Source organism: Solea senegalensis, linkage group LG8, assembly GCF_019176455.1.
Source record: "Solea senegalensis isolate Sse05_10M linkage group LG8, IFAPA_SoseM_1, whole genome shotgun sequence".
Taxonomy (NCBI): domain Eukaryota; kingdom Metazoa; phylum Chordata; class Actinopteri; order Pleuronectiformes; family Soleidae; genus Solea; species Solea senegalensis.
Window position 1 is genome coordinate 10957263 of NC_058028.1, and position 26810 is coordinate 10984072.

The 26810-nt window shown below is 41.2% G+C and overlaps 2 protein-coding genes across 7 annotated transcripts; both read right to left on the reverse strand.

Annotated features, from left to right (window-relative positions):
* Positions 1 to 467: 467 nt before the first annotated feature.
* wdr62 (WD repeat domain 62) lies at positions 468 to 16848 on the reverse strand. 4 transcript variants are annotated; one of them, XM_044032460.1, is made up of 34 exons: positions 16522 to 16848; positions 14933 to 15024; positions 14754 to 14816; positions 14620 to 14677; positions 13661 to 13828; positions 13363 to 13500; positions 13075 to 13257; positions 12750 to 12910; positions 12479 to 12665; positions 11511 to 11654; positions 11249 to 11412; positions 10784 to 10875; positions 10519 to 10644; positions 9894 to 9964; positions 9650 to 9774; positions 9483 to 9558; positions 9187 to 9298; positions 9024 to 9087; positions 8369 to 8482; positions 8167 to 8282; positions 6795 to 6847; positions 6408 to 6701; positions 6079 to 6149; positions 5847 to 6004; positions 4820 to 4933; positions 4380 to 4491; positions 4198 to 4273; positions 4019 to 4082; positions 3542 to 3667; positions 2395 to 2590; positions 1807 to 2075; positions 1512 to 1592; positions 1326 to 1426; positions 468 to 890 (listed from the first exon to the last, which is right to left on the reverse strand). In XM_044032460.1, exons 1-34 carry the CDS (start codon positions 16624 to 16626, stop codon positions 663 to 665), a joined length of 4302 nt encoding a protein of 1433 aa, XP_043888395.1. In that variant the 5' UTR covers positions 16627 to 16848; the 3' UTR covers positions 468 to 662. The 4 variants fall into 4 exon arrangements, with proteins under 4 accessions (XP_043888395.1, XP_043888393.1, XP_043888392.1 ...); XM_044032458.1 differs by having other exon boundaries at positions 9650 to 9771; positions 12479 to 12668; XM_044032457.1 differs by having other exon boundaries at positions 12479 to 12668.
* A 1822-nt stretch (positions 16849 to 18670) lies between these two features.
* Positions 18671 to 26351, reverse strand: rffl (ring finger and FYVE-like domain containing E3 ubiquitin protein ligase). 3 transcript variants are annotated; one of them, XM_044032476.1, is made up of 8 exons: positions 26128 to 26351; positions 24814 to 24995; positions 23379 to 23576; positions 22475 to 22732; positions 21813 to 22017; positions 21701 to 21724; positions 21320 to 21519; positions 18671 to 19343 (listed from the first exon to the last, which is right to left on the reverse strand). In XM_044032476.1, exons 2-7 carry the CDS (start codon positions 24991 to 24993, stop codon positions 21326 to 21328), a joined length of 1059 nt encoding a protein of 352 aa, XP_043888411.1. In that variant the 5' UTR covers positions 24994 to 24995; positions 26128 to 26351; the 3' UTR covers positions 18671 to 19343; positions 21320 to 21325. The 3 variants fall into 3 exon arrangements, with proteins under 3 accessions (XP_043888411.1, XP_043888410.1, XP_043888409.1); XM_044032475.1 differs by lacking the exon at positions 18671 to 19343 and adding an exon at positions 19576 to 21232; XM_044032474.1 differs by lacking the exon at positions 18671 to 19343 and having other exon boundaries at positions 19576 to 21519.
* Positions 26352 to 26810: the final 459 nt, after the last annotated feature.

Consider the following 26810-nt stretch of genomic DNA (forward strand, 5'->3'; position numbering starts at 1 on the left):
GTGGACTCTGAACCTGTTTTTGACCTGCTGAAACTCGTTTCTTGACTGGAAGCGGTAAAATATAAAGTCTATCTATAGCGGTGTTACACAGTTAAATTAGTTTAATCTCCACGTGGCAAAACATATTTTTGTGAAGTCACGGATTTTCACCATTCACGATTAACCCAATTATGGAAATTCACTACAAAACTTGGGATCTTTAGCACGTCACTTTTCATAACATAATCGAGTTTGGCTGTCATCACATTTTCTAAATCAGATGAACGCTAGTAGGATAAAGTTGTAACCAAATCTCAAACGTGATTTACATATTTTTATTAATCCAGTAATTTGAGCATTGTTATTGAATATTTGGTGATGAGCATATAAGATACAACCAAAAGCCTCTGTAGAAAGCTAAGATTATTTTTTATTCTCTGCTCAGCTACAAATAACAGCAGCATGCCTGATATAAAAAATAACTTCAATGAGACAGAAAATATTTATTAAGAAATGCATAACAATACAGTTTATGTACAAACAGTGACGTGATTTAAAAACACATAAAACAAACTTAAGGTGCATTAGTTTAATACTGATGTTGAACTGAATGAGTAGACATTAAAAGAGAGTTTATATGTCCACCTTTGTCCTCCGGAGAGACACAGAATGCTGGTTCTGGATCAGATCTGGTTCAGTTTGTTTCGTGTCATCTGAACCAGCAGCTCCGAGTATTTCTCCAGCAGGGACATTGTCCCACTGTCCTCCAGAGGACCTGAGGGGGTGCTGCTGTTACCCTGCCCCTCTCCCTGCCGGACCACCTGTAGCTCGGAGTGAACAAAATCAAGTGCCTCCTGCAGGATGGACGACATCTGCAGACGCCGCTCCAAAATGGTGGGCGCCGCAGCGAGCTGTGGGAGGTTAGGGAAAAAGAAAATAAGAAAGAGTTGAGATACATGCAAGTTACCATGACAGTAAAATTTTAAAAATCTGAAAAAAGTTCTAAATTTTTAAGGCTGATTTTTGAAGTTGTGAAAATTTTATTGAATTACACATGTATAATTTCAATACTTTACACTAAACTATGAAGATTTGCACCTGGATCTAGACATATTACTAGATACCCACATGTATTCACTGGTTTACACCTGAAAAAAGTGGTTTAAACTTTAAACATTATAAAAAAAAAATGTACACAAAAGATGAGGAGAAATTAAGAAACAATCTAAACTGTCAAAAGACAATGAGTGAGTGATAAGATGATACAATATTTAAGTGATTTTAATTTTTATTTCCAAGTAATTTTTTGAAGTATGAAGCTTAGAAGTTACTGTCGGTTACTGAACCTGCTGATGAAGGCGTACGGCTCGTCTCGCCGCCTGTCTCAGCTCGTTGGCGACCTGCTGACACTGTTGCACACTGAGAGACTTGTCTGCATCACCTTGCCCTGAAACAACAAACATTCTCACAGTTTATTCTCAGTCTGTGCACATGTAATTTGCCCTGAGGGTGGCACTAGAGGAGTCTTATACCTGTCTGTGGGGAGTGAAGTCTTTCTGGTAGTGGAAATGAGGCACAGGAGGATATATCAACTCCTGAGGTCTCAATTGACTCTGTCATAGGAGGAGACCGATCGGAAACAGACATGACATTGTCAAAAACAACAAAAAACTTTGATTTAGAAATGAAATCCTACATTTTCATAGAAAAAGGACTCAAAAAATGTTTTTGTATCCAAACAAGTTTTATGATATAAATACTGATAGAATTCAACCTTAAGGGGAGACATAATGAACGTGATTATGTCAGTGAATATCTACATCTCACCTGTACCGTAGCCCTGTCTGAAGGCGGAGCAGGAAGTGATGTCACAGTCAGAGGTTAACGTGTCGCAGATGGTGGGCATGGCTGTGGACACAATGGAAGGGTCAGGGTTCATGCTGAACTTTTGGTTTTGATTCGTTGGCGTCTCCTCATTGCTGCTGGCGCTCCACCTGCCACCACCTTCCAGTGACATCACCTCAGTGGGCGTGACCAACACTTGAGGACTGGCCACAGGTGCGCAAGGCGGAGACTTCTGGCTCACTAGCGTGACACTGAAAAAAGAAATGTAAAAACCTTTAAGACTTAAACATAACTACAGTGAGATTTCAAACATAACTTTGATTCCATTACATTAAGTGTAAATTTAAACCATGGAATTTTTCAAAATTTCATGGTATACAATGGTATTGTTTTATGCATGAGCATGAATGAGTGCTCCAGCGAGAGAGAAGCAAAGTTGAGTGTTTGCTCGTGTCACCAAATTCATATAATTAAAGAAATTTAATCCGCCCAGCACTGATTGACATATATCAGATTTCACTTCCAAATTTCAACAGCATCACAGATAAATAAAACAAAAAAATTCTTAACCTTTTGTTCTGTTCTTCAGGAGTGGGGATTTGGTCAGGACCAGCCTGAGGACCTGACACATCCTCCTGCTCCTGGGTGGTGGAGGGGGGCAGGTCCTGGCTTGCTTTAGCTCTGAAGCTGGCTGTGGTTCCCAAATATCCCACGTGTGGCACCCCCAGCTGGACAGCAGACACCACACTGCTCCTGGAGCTAACATCTGATTATAATTTTTAAAGAGGTCAGTCAAGTGAAATGGTGGATTAGGGACAGAAAATAAATCAATACTGTTAATGGATCAAAAGGGATGTTCATGATTTCTGAAGTGAAGTAGTATGGAATACATAGTCAGAGCTGACTAAGCTGTAGAGTGCCCACTGTGCTTTCTGTCTGTGGAAATGCTCACTTAATCTACATCAGTTTAAGCATATGCAAGCATCTAATCAGCATTTCTAGCCTGTGGGTAAACAGGAGCTGCTGGTCTACAGCTACCTGGTTTGATATGTTTTTGTCACTGATGAAAACCTGAACAAAGGATAACACATTAACTTATTGATGGAAGCAACAGTGGATCAACGAATCCTGTGTGCTGTGATGTAGAAATTGCTGAATGTGTCTATGGATTTTGGTGTGGTAGATTCAGCAGTTTATAAAGTGACACAATTTTCCTGTTGAGAAGGGCTGTCCAAAAGTGACATAAAGCAGCAAAGATATTCTGACGTTGCTTTGCCCTGCTGGCAACCATGTTTTCACCAAGAGTGAGCCTGCACAGGGGGCGCTCACAGCTCAGTCAGCAATATATTGTATATCAGTATCTTATACAACCAGATTACTTAACACACAAGGTACACTTTTAAGTTTTAATAATTAAAGTCAGATTTTCCACTTAAGTTTGGACAAATGATGTCGATTGCTGATCAATTGTTTATGCTCTCTGGAGACCTATTGATTATGATTCTGGTTCGTTGCTACATCTGAAGACAGCGAGCCACAGCATTTGTCCTGCATTATGTTTTAAACTTTCCACCAGCATTACATTCCAGGACCACAACCAGACACTTCTTGCCTGGTTCCACAACAAAGACAACACCGTGTGAATTTGAAAAGAGGAAGGAAAACCAGGAGATGGCACCAAACACCCGAGTGTATACACAGGCACACATTCACAGACCTCCAACTGTTTCTCTGCACTGGACGAGCACAGTAGTGTGTCGCCTTCTGCGTGTTGGGCGGCGAACGGGTTGCTGGGATATTATGCAGGACGCTCTTCTACGAAGGGCAGACTGGCTGCATCTCACTGTGATCTCACACACACAAACACACACACACACACACACCTGTCCTTGCACTGTTGTTTCAAAAGGAAATGTGGCGTCCCTTAGGTAAGCATCCTGGAGCCCCGGCTCTTATTAACGATAAGTATTATTATTAACGATACAGTGTTAAGGAAACTACTTACTGTCAATAATAGTCATGATATCACACATTCAGCTTTTGTAAATACCAATTCATTTGCACAATAGCTCCCTCCATGTTTCTAATTATGAGGAACGGAAATGATCCGACATCTGTGTTAGAACTGGGTGACAAATTTACAGGTGTGTTAAAATGATTATCTGATGATCAGAAAATAAACCTAATGACTCACCACCACTGTTTTCTTTCTGAGTCAATTCTGTCGTTACGCCATGATTCCTCGACACCACGTTCACCTGAAAACAGTAGAACAAACATCACTGTCAATTTAAACACAGCATACTCACAGTCAATCATCGTGTAACTCAGGTGAGATTCAGTTGAGGAGTCAGAATCTATTCATGTTCATACCAAACTACTCTCCACGTTCTCCTCTGAAATGCTGGTGGGGATGGAGACGGTAGGTGGAGCTCGACCTGGCCACACCCTGAAGACACAGCAGCAACACACTCATCATAACCCTAAACACAACCACCAGAAAACTTAGTGACTCCTCTTAATCAAAGGATTCTGCCTGAATTCTGGGAACTGACCTGAGTCTGTCCTGAAAGCGGGAAAGGAAGCGGGCAGAGATGCTGAGTCGAGGATTTAGGAAGTGTTTTTCCTCTGGAGGCTGCAGGGTCTTAATGTCAGTGTCGAACTTCTCTGAAAGGTCATGGTTAGCAACAGAAGTTAAACCATTACTACATGTCCTACTCTAATATGACATATAACCTGACACAAATTATGTGATGAGTAAATCAATGCTGAGATTTCAATGGATGCAAATTTCTCGTTAATAGCACCAGGCAACTGGAATTAGGTGAATGACAGAACACCAACAAATGCAATTGCTTCTCACGTTTTTGCTCAAATTTCAGCTTGAGCAAATGAAAATACACGTCGCCGTGCTTTGTATGCATCAAGTCAACTTTTTGCTCCATCACATCCCCTTGTTTTGTGTTGTGAATTATGTGACATCATGTGTTCACACCTTCACACAGACTGAAGGCCAGGGTGTCGAAATGGTTCTTCAGACCATTTCTGTCATCGTCGTCCTCAAGACCCAGACTGCCTGCAGAGCTGCCCTGACTCAAAGAGTCTGTGTCTGAAACCAAAAGACAGAGGATACTCAGTTCAGTCTGCAGCAGCAGTACACAATTACACACAGGGAATCAGTCAACAAAGATGTTTAATGTACCCTTGAGGTGCAACCGCAACAGAGAAGGGAGAGAAGAGAAAGAGAGACATTTAAGAGCAGGTGCACTAACATGTACTGACATTCCAGACGTTAATCCACTGCATCATGCATCAAATCTGAGCCCTAAACTCCATGACTACAGATCCTGACAAGATCAGGGTTTATGTGGCATAAACCTCTTTAGGTCCTAAAGATGTAACAAATTACACACACATACACCTCCCCAGGACAAGTGTAATTAACACTGATGCTTCTTTCACTACTGACTTGCAATAATATATATATTTTTTACTTTTAATTTTTGTCTTTGCTGCTATTTGGCATTTATTGTTAACAAACAAAGTTTTGTTGTGTTTCATAGAGCAATTACAAGATATATCTAGCCATCTATCTGATTATGCAATAAGTTGCAGGCTTGGTACATCCAATATAAAATGAGAAAGCACAGCATCTTTGCTACACTCAAACATGTACATCTGCCCCATAGATTTTAATTATTTCTGCTTCAAATGTTTTTTTGTCCTGATTCTGTGGATCCTGACCATCATCTGATCATTTGTAGTCATATAATTAGTTGTATTCACATTATTGAGATGTAGATTATCTCACTTCGTCTCATTAGTATTGCTCTTTATTGTTTAAGTTACGTGATCCACACACTGTCACAAAATAATCAATTACACCATAGGATGGTGTTTCACTGTTGGAACAGCAGAAATAGATTTGACGTAGGACACGTTCCGCAGAAAGTGACGTTAGCTAACTTTGATCAGTTCGTGTTTGAATTGATATTCAGATGATAATGAAGCTTGGGTCTGACCTGCGTCATGCTGCTGATCCAGACTTCCTGCTGACCCCTCAGAGCAGGCAGAGTCCGGACTAAGCTGAGTGCTCCACACCGGCTCCACCACCTGACCGCCGACCTCCAGTTGGGTCAGAGAGCACTGTGGGACAGTTGTGGCTTTGACGTTTAACTCCCTGTAAAAACAAAAAAAGGCAGGTTAAAACACAGCAGGTACCAGAAAGTGTGACTGTGCTGTTCCATCTCTCACCTGTTGGCAGCATTGCTGCTGTCTGGGTAGAGGACAAAGCTGCTGCGCTCCTCACCTGTGGCCTGTAACACCTGAGTATCAACACCACACAGTCAGTTTCCCCTGTGCATTGTATCATAGGAGAAAAGTTTCCTCCTCGGATGAAAAACAGATGTCATCATGGCAGCAAAGTCCAGGCCAAAAGTATATGGATTATTACACATCATTTTCCTCTGTTGTCACCTTTACATTATTGTCTTTGATGAAATAACTCTTTGATGTTATTTCTATTGTTTAAGGCCAGACTGAATTAACTATGTCAGAGCTTGAAGAAACTGCTCTGAGCTCACCTCCTCCTCCTCCTCCTCTCCATCATCCTCATCCAAATCCTCTTCCAGCAAACTCTCCAGACTCTGAGGGTGGAAGTCTTCTTCTTCCTCCTCCTCCTCCTCCTCTTCTTCTTCTTCTTCTTCCTTCTTCTTTTCTTCTTCTTCTTTTCTCTGCTCCTCCTCCTGACTCTTAGTTGGACTCGGGGAGCAGTTGGAGCGGATGGTCAGTGGGTTGAGCTGCTCTGACCACCGACTACGTACCTGACGAGGCTCAGAATTCAATTGTGTGCCAGAGGTGGATTCATCTTGACCCTGCTGTATAAACCCAGAGAACACACCTGGTTGTCTATCAATGACTATCAGTGTATTTATGAGGTGTGATTGATGAGTAGTGAACATCAGACTGACCAATTTTCTGAACCACATGGGAAGTTTACCGTTGGTCTGAAGCAGCTGAGCATCTGAAACAGAGGTGAAGGGGAAACTGTAACATGACACGATAGTTGGGACATCAATATATCGTTATCCTGCCCGGGGAGACAGGATTATCTGTGCAGTGAATGTCAACATTTTCCCTTTAACATGCACTCAATGATTTCCGACCAGCATCCCTGACTCATGGCGATGGCACTAATCACAGGAATGAGGGTAAAGTGAAAGGATGTAATTAGATGAGGGAGTTGACAGCAATAATGAGATGACCGTCTTGTAATAAACCGATTATCACAGAATTGCTAAATAGAAATATTATTGTTATCGTAGCTCATATATTGCGTATTGTATTTTGAGTCAAGCAAGATGAGTACACACATGAAGAGCAGTTGTCCATGGTGAAACTGCAATTGCTTCTTTTTTCTTTTAAATCATAGAAGTAACCACAAGCCAGCTCCTGTTTTTAATTACCGTATTTTCCGCACTATAAGGCGCACCTAAAAACCTCAAATGTTCTCAAAAGCCGACAGTGCGCCGTATAATCCGGACGAGACGGAGCCGGGCATGTTGGATCCCGTATTCGCCCAACTGTTTAATTCGGACACTGAAGAAGAAGAATTCGAGGGATTCGCGGATGAGGAATAACTTGATAAAGTGAGCTTTACATGTTTATTTTGTGTGTTGTGTTGTGTGACATTAACGTTTGAGCAACGTTGAGTTATTTATATATTGTTATTGCTTTGCACTATTTCGAGTGTTACTATATTGTGATAGCACTAACGTTTGATTTACCGTAACAGTATCAGACTGTTTTTTACGTGTTTATTGAATCCAGGAAAAGTTCCCCTCCACTATGTGATATAAATGTTGCACTACATGTTATACCCTGCTGATGTTAAAAGATAAACGAAATACCACATCACATAAAACAGCTGTTTATTCATGTTGGGAGTAAACGGAGTTGTCAGAACGCTGGTTTGTAATCTATAAATAAAGTTTGACTGACCTATATGACTGTTTTGTTGACATTCCCTTTAGCGCAGCTCCATCTAATGAATGCATAACGTAACCCCAGCCTCTACTGTAGCGTCTATTCTATGCGCCTTATAATGCAGTGCGCATTATATATGGACAAAGATTTAAAATAGGCCATTCATTGAAGGTGCGCCTTATAATCCGGTGCGCCTTATAATCCGGTGCGCCTTATAATCCGGTGCGCCTTATAGTGCGGAAAATACGGTAAGCACATTTCATAGTTCAATATGAGCGTTTTGTGATGTGCACTACACAACAAGTGACAGTAAGAGACACGATGCTACGTCTAGCTTGGCTAGTCCCTCGTCCTCACCATAATCAGACTCCAGTCTCCCTGGCGTCCCAAGCTCTGCCTCTTCCTCCTCCTTCTCCTTAATTTCCTCACTCTGCAGCAGCTGAGAGGAGGGAACAGTAATGAAGGTCTCCCTCCTGAAAAAATGAGAGAAAAATTGAATGCACTCAAGTGCCTCCGATTGACTTAGACATTACAGCTCATTATCTCACAGCCAACTTGCCTGATGTTCAGCGGTTGGCGACTGCAGGTTTTAGGTGCAGCCTTCGGTCTGAGGCCCAGTCTCGTCCTCATGGTGGTGGTCATCTGAGAGTCCAACCTCCATACAAACACACAACTACACGCACACACACACACAGTTAATTACTTAAAGTCAGATTCACCTGTACCCTGAGGTCAGAGCAGCTTACAGTTGAATTTGTGTAACAGTGAGAAAAAGCATCATACAAATTCTTACAATATCGCACAAGCTTCTCTCGGTTTTATAAATGGTAAAAGAAAAGACAAAAGAAAATATCCAGTCATCAGCACTTCTCTAGGGAGAAAATGACTTGTTAATGCCCAAGGTCAAAGGAGAATGACCAGACTGGTTTAAAAAGAATAGAAAGGAGACAGTAACTCAAGTAACCAGTGGTTACAACCAAGGTATGCATTCCAGTCAACTATCTCTGAAAGTTCAAACTGGACTTTGCAGCTGATCAGCTACAAATACCACTCCTGCAATGTATCCTGTTTACAAGTGCTCTGTGCGTCTAAATACGAACCATTTAAAGTTTTAAATTTTAAAACTTTCAACTTGTGATTGAAATTCTGATCCTAAAATCTTAAATCTGGCAAGCATTTAAATTGTTGTCCAATGCCGTTTAGATGCCGTTTACCTGTCTCCTGAGACGGTGATGAGGTGTCTGCAGTCCTGACTGAACCTCATACAGGTGACAATGTCTGAGAAAAAAGACACGAGTGACCAAACAGCAAACATCTGAAGTGGACACACAGACATCGTACCTGCACATGTCTCCAGGTGAGAATTGATTTACTCACCTGCATGCCCAAACAGAGTGGCAACACATTCTCCTGACTCATAGTCAAAGATAGCAATGTTTTTATCTGAGCAGCTGGTAGCGAAGAAACTCCCTGACGGGTCCATCTGAATCTACAGGGACAGACGGTATTGGTCAATCACATCACTACATCTGCAGCATTGACAACGTCCCTCTGCCTTTAAAATTTTTTTTATTTTGAATTTGAAATGACTGATTAAGTGTACCGGTAATATTATTTCTCAGTGACCCATAAGAAGCCTATAGAAGAACTCAACAACCAAACACTGTGCTTACCTTCAGTAGACCTCCTTCATCACTGGAGGAGCCTTTCAAACACTTCTTCAGCTTCCCTGTTTCTACATTGTACACTCTTTAAAAAAAAACCACACAAATTGTTTCAGCAGATCGAAAGTTGTTTTTTTACACCAAATGGACACAACAGACACTCGAATCAATGTTACCTGACATTTCTGTCCTGACAGGCAATGGCAACGTGCTTCATTGATGAATCCAGGTCCATGTCATACAGTGCTGTCTTCTCCACCACATGGTGACTCCTACAGAATGACAGACCCTCCAGCGCCTGCTGACCACCATTCAAATGAAGGGAATCACAGGAAACAGAGAGTATTAGCACTTTTTGCCTGACTGTCCAAAATAATTCCATAAAGATTCCTTCAGATTATAGCACGTGTGATGAGTAACCTGCTCGGCTGTCTGAAAGTAGATGCTTTTGTCTGCTCCGCAGCTCACCATTCGTACCTCGGGACTCTCACCTAGCGAACAAATCACAGGTGTGAGTCAACCGTCATGTCTGAAAAATGAAAAGCTCCCCATCTCTTGCTGTTCCACTCCCTCTTGCTCATAGTATCTCATGAACTTCTCGACTACTGATTAAGTGGAAACGTTTAATGAGAGTAATGAGTAATAAGTCTAGACGAGGACAATTCCCCACATGTTAAGCCTGTTGAAGTGTCTGATGTGTGTTTTTGACTTGTTTTTTTTTTTTGCTAAAATCAGGGTTCCAGCCCCTTGGTTGTGGTAATTCAATGACTGTTAAAGGACTTTCCAGGAACAATTTCCTCAAATTCAATGACTGAATGTGCTGACAAAGCTAAAGATAGGAGGGCAACTTGTACGAGCCACTTCTCCAATGGCATCCACGTTTATTGATTTGCAACTCACTCTGCATCTGCAAACCCCATTTACTGAGGCAGAGAGAACCAGATGACTAAACAAACAGTTAAATCTGTGTAAAAATATTCTGATATAACAGATTTAAATAACTTCAACTGTGAGCTCTGTCACCTCTGACCTTCATCTCAATCACCTGTGAACTTGACAGCAGTGATGGAGGCAGAGTGGTCATTCAGAGTCTGTTCCAGACTGTAGTTATTTTCCAGGTTGAAGATGTGAATCAGTCGATCTCGGCTTGCTGATGCCAACAACTTCACACCTGAAAGAGCAGAGTTACAGTTCATGTGTCACACCAGACAAACAAATGCTTACAATGTGTTTATTAATATAACAATAAAACAACAGTTTAAAAGTATTTTATCAAAGGTTACAAATGAAATACATTTCTCAACGGTTACCTGTGGACAAGGGTGAGAACTCCAGACATAACACCTCAGAGTCATGAGCCTCGATCTTCACCAACTCATCAAGAAACTGAAGACCAAAAATCCTGGAGAGAGAAGAAGAATAAAGGATCACATGGGTGATAACTGAACTTTATTCAACATGAACTCCATGGTTTTTATCATTATTCATGGGGCAATATGAAAATTTCCCTTCACAATTATCCAGTGCAAAATAAGTGCAATTCACAATATAAATGCAATGATTCAAAAAATATGTTTTAGTTTTGGTTTATAGTTTTACAGATTTCAAATGAACACACTTCCATAGCTGTAATTGTTCATTATTAAAATGAATAAAAATAGACACTCAAGCGGTAACTACAGTGTTTCAACTGCTTTAATACATTTGTGAATGCGTATGTGTGTGTAAAGTGTGTAAGTCAGTGGATGCTTTCTGTGTGTATGTTCATGTCTCACCGCAGGTTTCCACAACGGTCTCCAGCAGCCAGGTGCTGTCCATCAGGACTGATCCCCAACACCCTGATCCCAGACTTCCCATCAGCCACTGCTGCCTCCCCCCTCTCCCCCTCTGTCTGCAGGTGCTGCGTATTCTCATCCACGTAAAGAATCTTCAACAGGTCCTGGAGGGAACAACACAATATACTCTCTCTGTACCTATCTGTGTGTGTGTCTCTGTCTCTGTCTCTAAGCGTATGTGTCGTATCTGTGTGTGTCTTACATTGCTGTACAGGTTCCTGTGTGCAGCAGCGGCAGCTCCATTATTGTCGGTGTGCCACAGTCTGATGGTGTTGTCAGCCGAACAGGTGAGGAAGGAGGAGGGAGGCAGACAGGACTGAGACATGTCTGACACCTGTGGATACACCTGTGAAGACAAACACACACACTCAAATCAAAATCTATCAAGTACTTCTGGTAAAACAGTTTTGTTGCCCTCTTCTTCTGTTGTTAAATGGACATGTTACAGTACCTCAGACAACCACACTAAAAAAAAGTATTCCTTTAAGTTTGATTCCTGTGAAGTTTCCCATGCAAGGTCAGAGCTTTACTTCTTGTGTCAGTGATTCCTGGGTCTTAAAAAAAGCCTTGTCGTGAGAGTGAGTGTAGACACTTGCAATGTTTTCTGCAAGAAAATTATTCATAAATCCCAACATTTGCAATGAAAGGTGCTCACACATATGACGCATCATGCCAAGCTAGGCTTTATGTACCACACCCTTTAATAAGGGAGGCCCATGGGCTTTGATCAAACAAAGACTCACAGCGAGGTTTGTTTGGCAAGTCTCTGACCATCATCTTCCACAAATAGCTCCACATGGAGGAGACAGAGATCTGTGGACATGAGTTGCAGCCCGGCACGGAAATATGCGATTGTGATTCAGTCATGTGGACATCAATCATACAGAAAACTGACATCACTGACATCATATGTCAGTGCCTCATACCACTCCTGGCAGTAAACAGTGATAGGACTCACTGGTAGAATTGAGGTCAGAGGTCTCAAACACCATTCCATTAAAAGCTATGTTGTACACTATGTTGTACACTGTATGGAATGTATTCATCTTCAATTAATTTCGTCATCAATTCCTGTCGACAATGTCGGGTTCTCTGTGCACCCGTAAAATGCAATATACATATATGTAATATTTCTTTCTAAAATGCACTGGCATTATCAGTAGTGCTCACCTCAATACTCCAAACACAGCTGCTGTGGTACAGGGCTGAGTACAACTTCTCCACATTCCTCACATCCTTAACGTCCCACACATACACACTGTGGTCATTGTACACACAGGTCAGGTGTTTAGCTGCAGGGTCAAAGGTCAGAGCCAGCATGTCGGGGTAGTGAGCACCTGGACTGGCAGGTAAGAGGCTGCTGAGAACAGAGAGTGATGAAAGGAGAAAGTGTATGCAGTATTTACTCAGTGTTACTGTAGCACGGTAACAGTGATCTTACCCATGGTGTACGCTCTGAGCAATGTCAACACCGAGCCGGTGTGGTCTCTGCAGCGTGGTGATGTACTGCAGGTTAGACGGACTGAACACCCGGATCACACCATCAGCACAACCACAGAAGATAAAGTCCTCGCTGACTGCCAGACAGCTCGCAGATGATGTCTGTCAACAAGTTTAGATTAGTCTTCTTTTTGATTTTAATGGTGTAAATATGTATTTGACTTAATTTTGTTTATTCTTATTTTGGTTATTTTTTTTCCTATATAACTTCAATTGATATCTATTTTGTATATATTATTGCTTATTTAGTTTTTCTTGTCACAGACCTTGAGGTCGACCCAAGCCTCCAGGTGTCGACTGCTGTTGAACAAACACAGCAAGCCAGAACTGGTGATGCAGTAGGTGCTGGATGCCATTAGGCCACGCCCACATGCCACCCCACTGAAGATGCTGTTCTTATGTTCGCCTAGCAACCCAGAGCGACCAATCAGAGGCACTGTGCTGTTCACCTGTATAAGGAAGGAAGTAGTTGAAAAGTTAAGATAAAATCTGAACTTGAGACTGAGCTGTGATTTGCTCCGCTGGCTGGTTGCGATATTAGTGGCAAAAGTTACCCTTCGCTCTTTAGAGGCATCCAGATACCAGAATTTGACGTGTCTGTTTCCCGCAGTGACGAAGTAGCTGTTATCCTGAGAGACGGAGACGGCGAAGACTCGGCTCGACACTTTGTTGGAGGCAATGATGGAACCTTTCTGTACCAAGACAAGAAAAAAAGTCACATTAATAATCATCTGTGACCAGTATTGTTATTATCAATCGGTCTGATCCACTATACTTTATAACAACAAAATTCTGCACAAAAAAGGGAAATGATTGATATGATTTCACTTATCTGTGTGTATGTGTACTCACCTTCCAGTCCCACACGCTAACAGTCATGTCGTGTTGATATCCAACAGAAACAATGTAGCAGCTGTTGGTGGAGAATCCCACACAGGAAACTCCATATTTATGAGACTGAACTTCGGCCACCTGAGCTCCGCCCACCTCCCACACCCGCACACAGGGCACATGGCCACTCTGGAATGAAGACAAAATTCAGATGGTTATAAAATCCCACACACTGAATGGTCGAAATGTGAGCATTCATTTCTGATGCATTGCTTAAAAGGGATTGTTCAGGTTTTTTGAAGCGTGGTTTTATGTATGACACAGTCCATACATACCTCACCCCCATGCCGAGAATCAGATTGAGATAAGGAGGCTCAGTTATTACGTTTCCATGCACTGTTGATCCCGTTCAATTGGACTATTTGCTCTTGTCGCAAGCACTAGCCACCTTTCTGCTTGTTACGACTACACTTTTGCTAGTTGTTGACAAACAGTAGCATGTGGAAGAACCATACAAAGCCACCAAGATGACGACACTCACCCAGACAAATCTGGATTTATCAGAGACTACCTCCAGAATTTGGGAGTGGAAATGATAGAATGGCCTGCCGTTTGTGTACAGTTCTTCCACATGCTACTGAGGTCCCCATTTGTTAATTTAATAAATTGTTAAATTGCCAAAACATCTTGTTTCGTCAGACTTCGATCATCCAATCCAATAAATGACACCAAATTGCACAATAAGCTGTGTGGCATCGGCAGAGAAGATGTGAACTTGAATGTGGGTGAATGAGTGCTTTACAAAGTGACACAAACTTCAGTTTCCGGTTGGATAAAGCTGGGGGGCATTCACAGCAAAGTCAGTGCCGACTGTGGGACAGTACCTCATAGGACCACACTTCAAAAAAACCTGAACTTCCATTTCAGCTTAGATGTTTCATTAGAAAGGAGTGTGAAAGGTGTGTGATCTCAGCCCTTACCTCACCAGTGACCAGATATTTTCCATCATGAGAGAAGGCAAGAGCACTGAACGGTTTTCTGAAACAGAACAGCGACAGAATAAAACACAGGTACAGGTGAACGAAGTTCTTGAGAACAGGTTACATTTAATTACCTGGACGTGTTGATGATGTGAGTTTGTTTGTTGGTCTTAGGGTGAAGCAACACAATGACACACCTGAATTAGAAAATAAAACAGCACATCAGTGCAAGTCCATGCCTGTACTGACAATGACTCAGAGGTAAACGCTGGGAAAACACCGGGAATCAGTGTCAGGTTATAAACAAACTTACCCTGCAGGATAAGCGATGAGCCCAGAGTTGGGGTCAGAGGTCAACCCACTGCTGCTGGCTGTGCTGATGCCCAGAACCTTCTCCAGTGTCACCTGAAATGACACACCAAACTGTAATCAGAAATCTCACTATTTAGAACTCCTTTTCCACAGGTGATGACAGTATGATACAGTGATATGGACTAGTTTAATTTGAAAGAGGAACTGAGGTTAAGAATATAAAGGGTGTTACTGTGTTAACACCCTCAGTTCTCTTGAAGATGCCGTCTCCGGTTATGTGTTGCACGCTGATTGTTTACATTTGTGATGTTAACCATGACTCACGCTCAGGGGGGAAAAAATAGAAATATAAAGTCCGGGCAATGAAAAGAAGTAAATCACTTTTATGGAGGTTTAACTTGTTTATCTCAATGTCTTTAACGGCTTGGCCTTTGATTTTCTTGTTATTTTATTGTATCTACTGTATGTATATAGTTCATAGCAGGGAACTACTAAATGAAAACATGGTTGCCAGCAGGGACACAAGGAAAAACACATTTTACCCACTTAAATAAAAGGCTCTCTTACATCATCTAAGGTTTCCAGCGTTTGAAGAACATATTTACTTGCTTGCTTTATCTCGATGTAAGACTTTTACAGCAGGAAACTGAGGTTTGTGCCACTTTGTAAACCACTCACTCCAACACACCAAATTGACACCATTTACTCCTCCAGTTCTTTTCAGAGATGTGAAGTGTAGGTCAGCTGTCTGCAAAATGTAAATATTTAGTAATATTTACAAAGAGGCTTGCAATAAGGCAGTTTACCTGGAACTAATGTTTTGTTATGGCCTATTTTCGTGCTGCAACCATCTTTTTGAAAAGGTAGGGATAATTTTTCGGTCAGTTTGGTCAGTCCATCAATCAGAGGCAGGGGATGTGAAAGTAGGCTCAACATTAGAAACCAGCAGTTTTTTACACTATTATCAAGACATTATTATTATCAAGACACTATTATCAAGATTATCAATCTAAAGGACTCAATAGGAGGAGCATGACTGCCCTTCATTTCATCCAGCAGCATACGTGTATAACACCACAGGTGTATTTTGGAAGGTGCTAAAACGATTAAGTTTTGCTTACAAAAGAAATGTTGTTAAGTCCAAAGGCAATTTGTAAATGACCCAATACGAATTTAGTGGTATAATATTTTAAATAAAATGACCGAAATATTTAGTATTATAATATTACAATATTTAGAAAACAGATAATTCTTACGACACCTGGTAGAACAGGGTTACAGCAGTAAACATGGGATAAATATGTGTTGTTTGGGACCCCTTGCTTTAAATGACAAGTTATTCCAGAACTTGCTGCTGCTTTGTGAATCGCCTTGTCACTATGAATCACTGTTTCTAGAGAAGTTAAATTCATTTGTTTCAGTAGAAATTATGAGTGTTTACAGTACTCTGTTGTTTTGTGTGCGCTTGCAGTTTGTCCTCAGACCTCAGTAAAGATTCTCTGACTCTCCCGCAGCTCAGTTAACGGACGGTGCCAAGAACAGTTAGTAGGGTTGATGCTAAGAGTTAGCTGCGTTAGCATTAGACCGTACCCGACTGCTGGAGCTCTTCTTCAGCTGACTCTGTCGGCTCCTTCTCGCCGCTGGTTGTTTCCTCTTAGCGGCGGTGACGGGACCGCAGTCGGCTCCCTCTGCCATGACCCCCGCCTTAATCTAACTACAATAAAGTTCTCCACAAAGTTCACACGTCACAGCGACGACCGAGAAACACTGTCCGCGTTCAAACAGCGTTTCGCTGTTCCATAGAGGCCCCCTGACCTGAACCAAGGCTGGCTCGTTTGTCGTAAACTCTCTCCTCGTAATAATGATGGAGGAATAGCTTAGCTCACTAAAGCTAACTGAGACGAAACCTGACACTTCTCTCTGCGGCGGGAGTCCGGTTCAAACGTAACCCCGCCCATTACCCTCACAACCTGCCAATAGGAAGGCGAGATCCCACCCTCACCCCTCAAACAGCCAATTGATCCCACTGCAGACAAACAAACCAATCACTGTCGTAAGTATGCCACTTTTTTTCAAATCAGATTTGTATTATTTTTTGTTTTTCAAACTTTATTGACACACAAAATAAATAAAATCTGGTCTGTGCTCTTTGTATATAAAATATAACGGATACTGTTAGAGTGTCTGTAATTAAAATTAATAGAGTTTTTGCCCCCATGTCATGTTTGGGGCTCCATAGAAAGAGTTGTGAGAAACCTTTGTCACCCTACATTTATGTATATGAAATTTACCATATAAGATGAATAGATTTAAAAAAGTTATTTTGATTAGACTTAAACAATTTGGGGGTATTACACAATATATGATTTTACAGATGAGACTTTGAGTATGTAGAATAGAAGAATAATTATGCCAGAGATACTGGTTCCATGTTACAAAAACTACATTTGTTTTCTATGTCTAGGAATTTAGAGGAGTGCAAGTTGATCAAATATTTACTGTATATTGTGTTATTTGTTATTAATACAAAATATGTACGGTAAAAGCCATGCCTTCTGACAAACATCAATAATGTTTTTCCAAAAAGCCTTTCCTCTTGGGGCAATCCTTCTTTTCTAACAGGATGAATTTCCTTTATAGAAGACTTTATTGTTAATAATAAGAATAAGAATTATATATGTATTATTCAACTATAATGTAGAGTAATGTTTGTGCACCAAACTGTAGAAGGCTTGTAAAACTGACACCAATTTCTGGATGTTTGAGTAGGAAGAAGACAAACAGAAGGTTGTTTGCAGGATGTAGGTAAAAGCATTTCAATATTATTTTTTTTAATATCAATTTTTACACAGAAATGTTCCTGAGTTCTCTGGGCCTGAAGTCATCTGAGATTGACCAGAAGAGAGTTGAGACCCTACATATCAAACTGGAGAATACCAGCTAGATTGTTATCAGCGCAATGTGCAAAAACCATTATCTGGGATTTTGGTCTGGATATACAGAAGTAGTGGGTTGAGATGAAAGTGAAGGTGTTCAAACTCAACTGCAGATAAACAACTTCAAACTATGATGGATAGCTACAAACAGTGGAGGGCAGCATCACACCTTTTAGGCTGCATTTTCACTGCACAGTGTTTGTTTTTTGGATGTTTTCCTCCCATGTGGAACAAATCAGTTATGAGCCATGACAGTATAAGGAAAGAGGCACATGAATTCAGATATTGTCAGATCAGTTTCAGGCCACATTCATATGTGGAAATAAATCAGATATACGGCACATATTTGCATTTGTGCCGTACAATCTGAGCGGACAGATCAGATATTTCCCCATCAATGCAACTTGTGCTTCCTCCTGCAGTCCCCAAGAGTTAATCAGTGTAAATGCAGGTTTCAGATGTGGATGTAGACTGCTGTAAAATCACCATCACCACCACCTTAGCCTTGACACTGCATTTTCTACCTGTAAAACATCATCAATATTGTTTATTCTACTTATTATGATGAAGACATTTAGTGCCGTTACTAGAGGATGACCTAGAGGATGAGAGGGCCGAACAGGAACTTCCTGATTGTGTTTTGAGTGAACCTGTTGATTCACATTATGACTAAAAGAGATGCTCACTGAAAGAGTTTGTTTGAGGCAAAGCTTGTGATCTCAAATATTCATCAGCGCAAACAGTAAGAAAACATCACTGTCAGGTCATTTGAAGGATATGAAAACATAAAAATCAGAAAAATATCTGTGTCAATTAAACATTCATTGTCTGACTCAAACCATAGATTAGTCAATATTAGTACATAGCAGGGAATGACTGAGAAACCAAAATGGGAACCATTTACTAAAGATAATACTCCCCGGAGGAGCACTTCACTGAAGGCACCACAGATTGAGACTGAGAAAGCAGAATTTGACCAACTTGGTATTCTAAGTAAACTTGGAGTAGATCCTGATGGAAATACAAAGAGACAAAACTAGATTCTTTCATAAAAGTCTTGGTTTCACCAGCTTCACAGCTTACACAGCTTGACGATACAAAGAAAGCATGTCTGTCCGTGCTTCACAGTATGAAAAGGCAAAAAAAAGGGGCCACTTTCTGAAAATAATACTCGATGGGGGCACTTTCCACTGATAAAGGCAGAGGAGACAAAATGATTCTCCATGGGGGAGGACTCCACAGATTGAGACTGAGAAGGCAGAGGTGGACTCACTTGGTGTTTTAAACAAACCTGGTACTAGATCCTGATACAACTAGATGCTTACTAAAATGCTTGCCATGTATGTAGTTGATGATCTTAAAGATCCATCAGACAGAGCCTCAGTCATCAGAAAACATCACAGTTGGGCAGCCCTTCACACTCAGTAAGTGATCCAGAGTTCAAGTCAGAGGAGGAGAGTGGAGTCCAGAGAACACCTGAAAGGGCCAAACAAGAACTGCTTGGTAAACATGATATTCAACAGAGGGAAATTCCACAGAGGAAGACCACAGAGACAAAATGGGAACCATTTGCTGAAGATAATATTCCATGGATGGAAAGTGATAAAGCCAAACACACGCTGGAGGGCTTTACTTGAGTCATTCTGATCTTGAAGATGCATCAGGAATGTGGCATTTCCCTTAGGGACAGAAGTGACTTCACTCATACTGAACAAAGAAAAGTGCATTTTAATGAATCAGTTACTTCAGGTCAACTTTCTCAGTTTATAAACTGTCAAACACAATTTAATTTTCCAAAAATCAACATTTAAAATTGTATTTTGAACATCTTCTAATTATTTCCGGTACATAAATGTGAACAATGAACAAAGCCAGGCTCAAAATGTTGACATAAAAAGGCTGGGACCTCTACATGAGTGAGGAAAGAGGAAACAGATCATACTGTTATGTTACAATTGTCCTGTCTTACAACTAAAAGGCACAAAGTCACAGATCAAAGGCTACATTCAAGTTACCAGGTTGAAATGATTCCCATCTGTTTTTTTCCCCCTGGTGTCTGACTTTAATTTGTATTCAGTATATCATTCTAGATCAGACATCTATACAGTATGTGGCCATGCGACAAATAAAAATGGTCATATCAGAATTCATGTGCCTTTTTGCCTGTATAAATGTGCTGAGAATTGTCGTCTCTGACTGGCACCAACAGCTCTTGCTGCTCAAATATCAAATGGACACAAAAATCCCATTGTCTGTTGACGATGATGCGTGTGCAGTTCAAGAGGGCAGTTGCATTCGCATACAAGACAATTGTATCATAATTATGAATATGAACTGTCAAATCTGATCTGCAATAAATCCGATTTGAACAATGTCGAAGGTAATCTGAATGTAGCCAAGGGTTGGAAAGGAACCAAACACATACACAGCATACAGAGTTAAGGAATAACCGCACACACACACACACACACACACACACAAACAACACATACGTCCTGTGTCATTTTTCTTCAACCTCAACAAATCAGTAAAACTTTGACCACAACAAATCGGTAAAAACCTAGAGAAACTTAAACTTAGCAGATTAGTGCAAATACTAGACACAAAGGCAACTTCAGATCAAAAGAGCACCAGTGCTGATGTTTATGTTCTGCTGGTGGATTCCCATAGGGAAGCGCACTGGGGCCCCTGCTGTTTCTATAGATCTTTAGTTCAACATGACGGGTAATCCTTTGCTCTCAGCTCTGATTTACTTCTTCTAGTTGTCTTTTAAATTGGAGCCATATAGTGTTGTTTCCTGGAAAAGCGTTGTACTGCCCATTAAGAATAACATCCGTTTAAAAGTTAAAGTTTAATTGTTATTGCCCTGCAAGAACTCTGACTAAAATAAACACAAAATTCCCACAGATCCCTGAAAAAACTGTTTCATTTTAATAGAAGATGTGAGTAGAAACTGGTCTACATAATCCTTGATGGAAACTTGATGGAGGAACAGGTTTGTCCGCAGGAACACATCTGAGGTGGGGTTGAAAGGCTGCATTGCGGTCACCTGAGGCTTTATTTGAGTGGGGGGTCCTCCTGAGTCAGCGATGTGTTTGCTGAGTCAGTGACATTTATGCACTCTTTCACCTGCACACTCTGTATTGTTTAGACTACCCCAAACACCTTCAAAAGGGAAAGCCATTTTACTCTTTGGTTCTGACTTTTCCTGGTTTTTGATTAGTAGATGAGATCATCCACGTCTGTGTCCGACCAGCAGGTCACATGAGGTCACTTCTTCTACATATTTACACTACAAAAATACAAATCCCAAAATAAAAGCTTCTGTTTGTAGACGATCCCTTCAAGAAGACAAGTTTCTTGTCCTACAGACAGACGGAGAGACTAGTAATGCGTCTTCTTTGTGAACAGTAAATAACCAGCTGCTCAGATAAACACTGGCTCTGTTTTACCTGTGTTCAGGACCTGAAGACATGGACAGCTCGGACAACATACTGGCGGCAGATGGGACATTCGCTCATCCTCTTTCCGCACTTGGTGCAGGTGATCATGTGACCACATTCCAGCAGAACACAGTCAATTGGGGAGTCCATACAAATCTTACAGAGGTTTTCTTCTGGGCTTGGGGCATCACTGCTTCCCCCACCGGACTCTACAGGGACACATTGAGACAAAGATCCAGCAACGTCAGGTACTCAGAGTCCTCAGACAAGGCTAAATAGTTTCAAAGATTACCTTTTCAGCTTTAGAAATGAAGTGTGAACTCACATCATTCATCTCATTTTCTTTCAAAACAATGTCACACATTGTTAGAGAGGAAATGGGATACTGACCTGAGGTGTTGATGGCATTTGCAGCTGAAAAACACAAAGCAAACCATTAAAATGAGAGCGTTAACAGGTGGAATGTAATGGTGAAATGGCTTGTTTCCATGTCAATTCTCACCCCGAAGGTTCAGGTGATCCTGGTATAACCGGGTCACTCGCTCCATCAGCTCCCACTTCTCACAGCAGCCCTTGTAGTTCACAAAGTTCCTAGCAAGGATTTCCTTCAGCTGACGGACGCTGAGCGCCTCAATGTCGTCCATGCAGCTCAGGTCAGACAAAGATGCCCTGCGACCTGGTACAGAGAGCTCCTCACTGTCTGAGGCCTGAATTGGGGATACAACATAATCAGAGATCCAGGTCTGGTTTTGAGGACTTGCTTGAGGATTGCAGATGTATAAAGATACATTCATAATGACCACAAGACCATACTGTATGAGTCGTGTTAATCATGGGGTTGTGGTCACTGGATTATTTGTATTTACTCACGCAGGTAAACACAACCTGTGACTAACTTACCTGGGGATCATGCTAGCACTAACAGACTACTGACAACCAACGACAGTGATTGCACTGATTAGTGTCAGACATATTTTCAGAGGTTACCTTGCTATTGCTATTCCAACTAACTTAGTAACTTTTAGCCTCACACTCTCCTTCGTCGCCTGATCTCACCCGCTAAAGGTGCACACAAACAGCAACGGCCCCATGTCTCACAAATTCCATGTCCCAGCAAGCATTTGTGTCGCGTTCAGTGTGAATAGACTAGAATTCTGTTTTTACCTGGTCATCTTCCTGAGCATCCTGCTCACTAGCAGGGGTCTCTGAGGGAGTTGTCTCTGAGGGAGGGGGCAGGGAGTCAGGCTGTGTAGGTGGAGGGTCAGAGGTCAAATTCAAGGTGGGTGTAGGTGGGTCAGGGTTCAAGGTGGAGATGTCCGGTTGATCAGTGGTCACTGTCGGAAGGTCAGAGGTCAGAGTGTCCGGGGGGGATTCACTGGATGGTGATGACTGCTGACTAATGACCAGCTCCACCAACTCCTCCTGAGGAACAAGAAACACAGACAGGTACTGTCAGGTAAACCTGAGTATACGCTGTACAGTTTAAGCCTGTTCATTTACCCAACTTTGAGTTGGCTTGACTCATTTTACTGAATTCAGAATCATTGGGCATTCATTTTTGCACAGTATAGAGGGGGAGCGAGGACTAGTCATCTGTTTGGCCACTGGATGGTCAGATGGAATTTCTGACATACATGTCAGAAATTTAGGTCAGCCACTACCACGCTCTGACACAGCTGTGGCATAGTCATGCCTTTTATCTCACTACAACTGCCAGAGCATCTGAAAATCATGGCGACAAAATGTTGGATGATAAGTCTGGAGGCCAGGATGTTGTGTGTGTGAGAGGGAGCGAGACACTGACATACAGAAGACTGAGCGCCTCTTCTTGAGGTTCCGGCACACTAAATAGCACACATAAACAAGGCAGCACACTCCTGCCTTGTTAGACATTTCACTTGTTTTCTGGGAGCTTTCAAAATGAATATTTTAAGACAACTGTAAACAGCACAACAGTGATCACTTGGATTGTAGTTTGATGATGAGACTGTACAGTGGGAGCACATAAACTGTGAATTTTGGCTTTACATTAGAGATGATTTGAGCAAACAGATAAAAAGGACCTCACCTTCTCCCTACACAGGTGGGTGGAGACCTCATGCAGATGCAAGTAGTCTCTTAGCTCCTTTACTTTGAGCTTCATGAGCTCTGCTCGCTCCAACAGGTTGCCATAGAAACGCTGACAGGTGTGGCAGAGGCGGGGCCGGAGCTCGAGCTGGGCAGAGCAGCGACTGCAGAAGTTCTTCTTACAATCCACACACACATGCTGAGAGACAAAAAGGTGGGGAGTCAGCTGTGATGTCTTAACGGGATGACCTTCTCACTGATTAATTCAAATAGCTTGAGTAAATGTTTCACACCAATTTAATTTTGTTTATCTTACATTAAAGATTATAAGATATAAAATGCTGTGATCCATACAGATCAACTACAGCTGAGCTGACTGCCTCTCCACGGCACCTCAACCCTTGTTTAATGTGACATAAACTGTACAATACAAGTGTAACTATATGTAATGGTGTTATTTTCCATACATTGTGTTGTGACTGACAATATTCAGATTTTATATATAATGCACTTAATGAAAGTAAATCTCACCCCATATGCATGTATGAACTTAAAAAACCTGCAACAAAAAAGTTTTATGCAATTAATGTAATATAAACCTACATGCTTCTACATCAAAAACTGAGTTAAAACAGAATTTATCCCATAATTCACTTAAAGCTGTAGTGTGTAACATTTAAATATAAAGAAATGTCTGCAGCATTCAACTCCACTGGCAAATTAATTCCGTGTGACACTCAGTATGGTGTTAACTAAGGCCAAGCTGCACTCACTGCGCCCTCTGCAGGACGACACAGTGATTACTTCAGATGCTGTGTTGGGAGCAAAGAGCAAGCTGTATATATGTATATATATATATATATATATATATATATATGTATATATGTATATATATATATATATATATATATATATATATATATATATATATATATATATATATATATACATATATATATATATATATATATATATATATATATATATATATATATATATATATATGTATATATATATATATATATATATATATATATATATAAATATATATATATATATATATATATATATATATATATATATATATATATACACAAACACATACATACATATATATACACACACACATATATACAAACGTATATATTCCGATGTTTGTGGTAAAAGATGCTTATGCACGTTTTACCTGTTAACCTGTTGTAAATGAGGGCCCAGCTGTCTGATGGCTTTGGAGAAACACAAAGAGAATTTCCTCCACCTTGATCATGTGACCAAAGTCAGGACAATGCATGTGTGTGTGTGCAACAGACAACAGTCTGTCTCCTAAAAGATTTATTGATAAAGATTGTAAACGCACTGCATAATGACTCTGGTCAGTAGCAGAGAGTGAACTTTGACCCCCGCAGACAGGTGGAGATCTGATGGTCAATGGTTACCTTCTTGGCAGGTGTGTCGAGGCACCCCCCACAGGTCTTACAGGAATGTTCAGGTGGAGAAGAGGGCTGCCTGTTGAAGGCAGAGTTGGTGTAGGATTGATTGCGCCGCCACTCACTTTCACCGGCCTGTTCAACATCAGCCGAGTCCATACACAGCCCGTTACAACAGGAAGCCCACATACCTGCCCGTCACAGAAAAAGCATCCAAGCAGAGTGACACACTTGATAATCAGTAATTAATCTACATCTACAAGTATGTCACATACAGACATAAGTTTCAAGCTTCAGCATTCAAAATATGCAATTTCAGAGTTAAAATGTGCTTTTTGTTGTTTTGAAGTCTGTCTGTAAAATATTATGTCACTATAAAAGACTGTAGACCTACGTATTTTAATGGTTAAAACTACTATTTGTGTTCCTGTTATTATGTGAATGACGAAGCAGGAAGGGTGTTTATATCCCCATGAGGACCAAAAGGCAGAGTGCAATCCAACAAGTTTCACTTTCTTTCCCATATGTTGACATTTGAACGGAAAATGACCAGATTACATTACCTTGTTTGCATAACATATTTTGGCCATACACTTTTATGAACCGTGACACACAGTGGTGTAGTGGTTAGCACTCTCGCCTTGCAGCGAGAAGACCCGGGTTCGAGCCCCGGTTGGAACAAGGGCCTTTCTGCATGGAGTTTGCATGTTCTCCCCGTGTGTGTGAGAGTGAATGGTTGTTTGTCTCTAGTTGTGTGTGGCCCTGCGATGGACTGGCGAACTGTCCAGGGTGTACCCCGCCTATCGCCCGATGTAGCTGAGATTGGCACAGCACCCCCCGCGACCCTCTGGTGGACGATAAAGCGGTTAGATGATGACTGACTGACTGACTTTTATGAACCGAGAACAACAACCGGTTTGACGAAGACCGTGGTGGAAGCACCACAACTGTTGACTTCAGTCTACTTTAACTGCGATTGTTACATTATGCACTATTATGGGTGAAGTGTTGACAGAATGGCAACGTGGTTAATGTGTTCTACGTAAGAAAGAATACATTAACTTTCAGCAGTAGTGTCAGTTTACCGCTGAAGACAGTGACTTAAAATTCAGTAAAATGTTAATGGAGTTTGGTGTTCGAATTATCCTGTGCTGCTAACAGACGACAGGCTAAGCTAACATCAAACGTAAGTTTACAGAAACTAACAAACACAAACTCAAAACGTAAAGAACAATGGCCAAAGTTCCGTCGGGTTGAACTAACTACATTAGAGGTTAACTGACGAGCCACCAACTCGATAAACAACACAACACAGCGTCTTACCTGTGCTTTCAGTGCTCCTCCGGCTAGCAGTCGGCTAACTCACCACTGAGGCGCTGCTAGTCAAGACACACTAACTAGCGGGTTAAAGGTCCCGTACGGTTAACCAGCATTTGCAAGCATGTTTTTCTCAAATTGGAGAAACGTACAGATACTGGATTCACAGTGAAGTTAAGATCGGAAGAGTGGCGAACCAGGAAGTGTTAAAACACAAACACGCACGCACGCACGCACGCACAGGTATGCGAAGCTATTGGACAATGAATTGGAATACATACAGATAAGGGGTCCTCTTTACCCCATAGACACAAAAAGTTGGTCCTGACAAGTTCAGTGTCCTATGGAGATACATATAATTGTCTACACACTGTCATGTCTCCCTATACCAAAATACAAGCTAGTTTCTCAACTTGAAGAGACTAAAACTACATCAGATCAGAACTGTCAAACCACGACAATTGCAGACGACACATATTCTACTCCAGTAGCAAAAGTTCTAAATATATTTTTGTTTAAATGTTGTAATATTTTGAGTTACATTTCAAATTTCCACTGTAAGATTTAGTAGCACCTAGTGGTCAAACTGCACATAGCAGACATCTGATGCCCATTTGCCTTACCACTCAATTGACAGTGGTTAGTGCTGTTGCCCTGCAGCAAAAAGATCCAGGTTTGAGACCCAGTCA

Excerpts from the sequence above, each read along its gene's own strand:
- rffl (XM_044032476.1), bottom strand. The coding sequence starts at position 24,993 with ATGTGGGCTTCCTGTTGTAACGGGCTGTGTATGGACTCGGCTGATGTT. Across the intron at positions 23,577-24,813 it reads TCGACACACCTGCCAAGAAG|CATGTGTGTGTGGATTGTAA; the intron begins GTAACCATTGAC and ends TTTGTCTCTCAG. Across the intron at positions 21,725-21,812 it reads GGATCACCTGAACCTTCGGG|CTGCAAATGCCATCAACACC; the intron begins GTGAGAATTGAC and ends TGTGTTTTTCAG.
- wdr62 (XM_044032457.1), bottom strand. The coding sequence starts at position 16,626 with ATGGCAGAGGGAGCCGACTGCGGTCCCGTCACCGCCGCTAAGAGGAAA. Across the intron at positions 10,876-11,248 it reads GACCGTTGTGGAAACCTGCG|GATTTTTGGTCTTCAGTTTC; the intron begins GTGAGACATGAA and ends TTCTCTCTCCAG. Across the intron at positions 8,483-9,023 it reads ATCACCGTCTCAGGAGACAG|TTGTGTGTTTGTATGGAGGT; the intron begins GTAAACGGCATC and ends GTGTGCGTGTAG.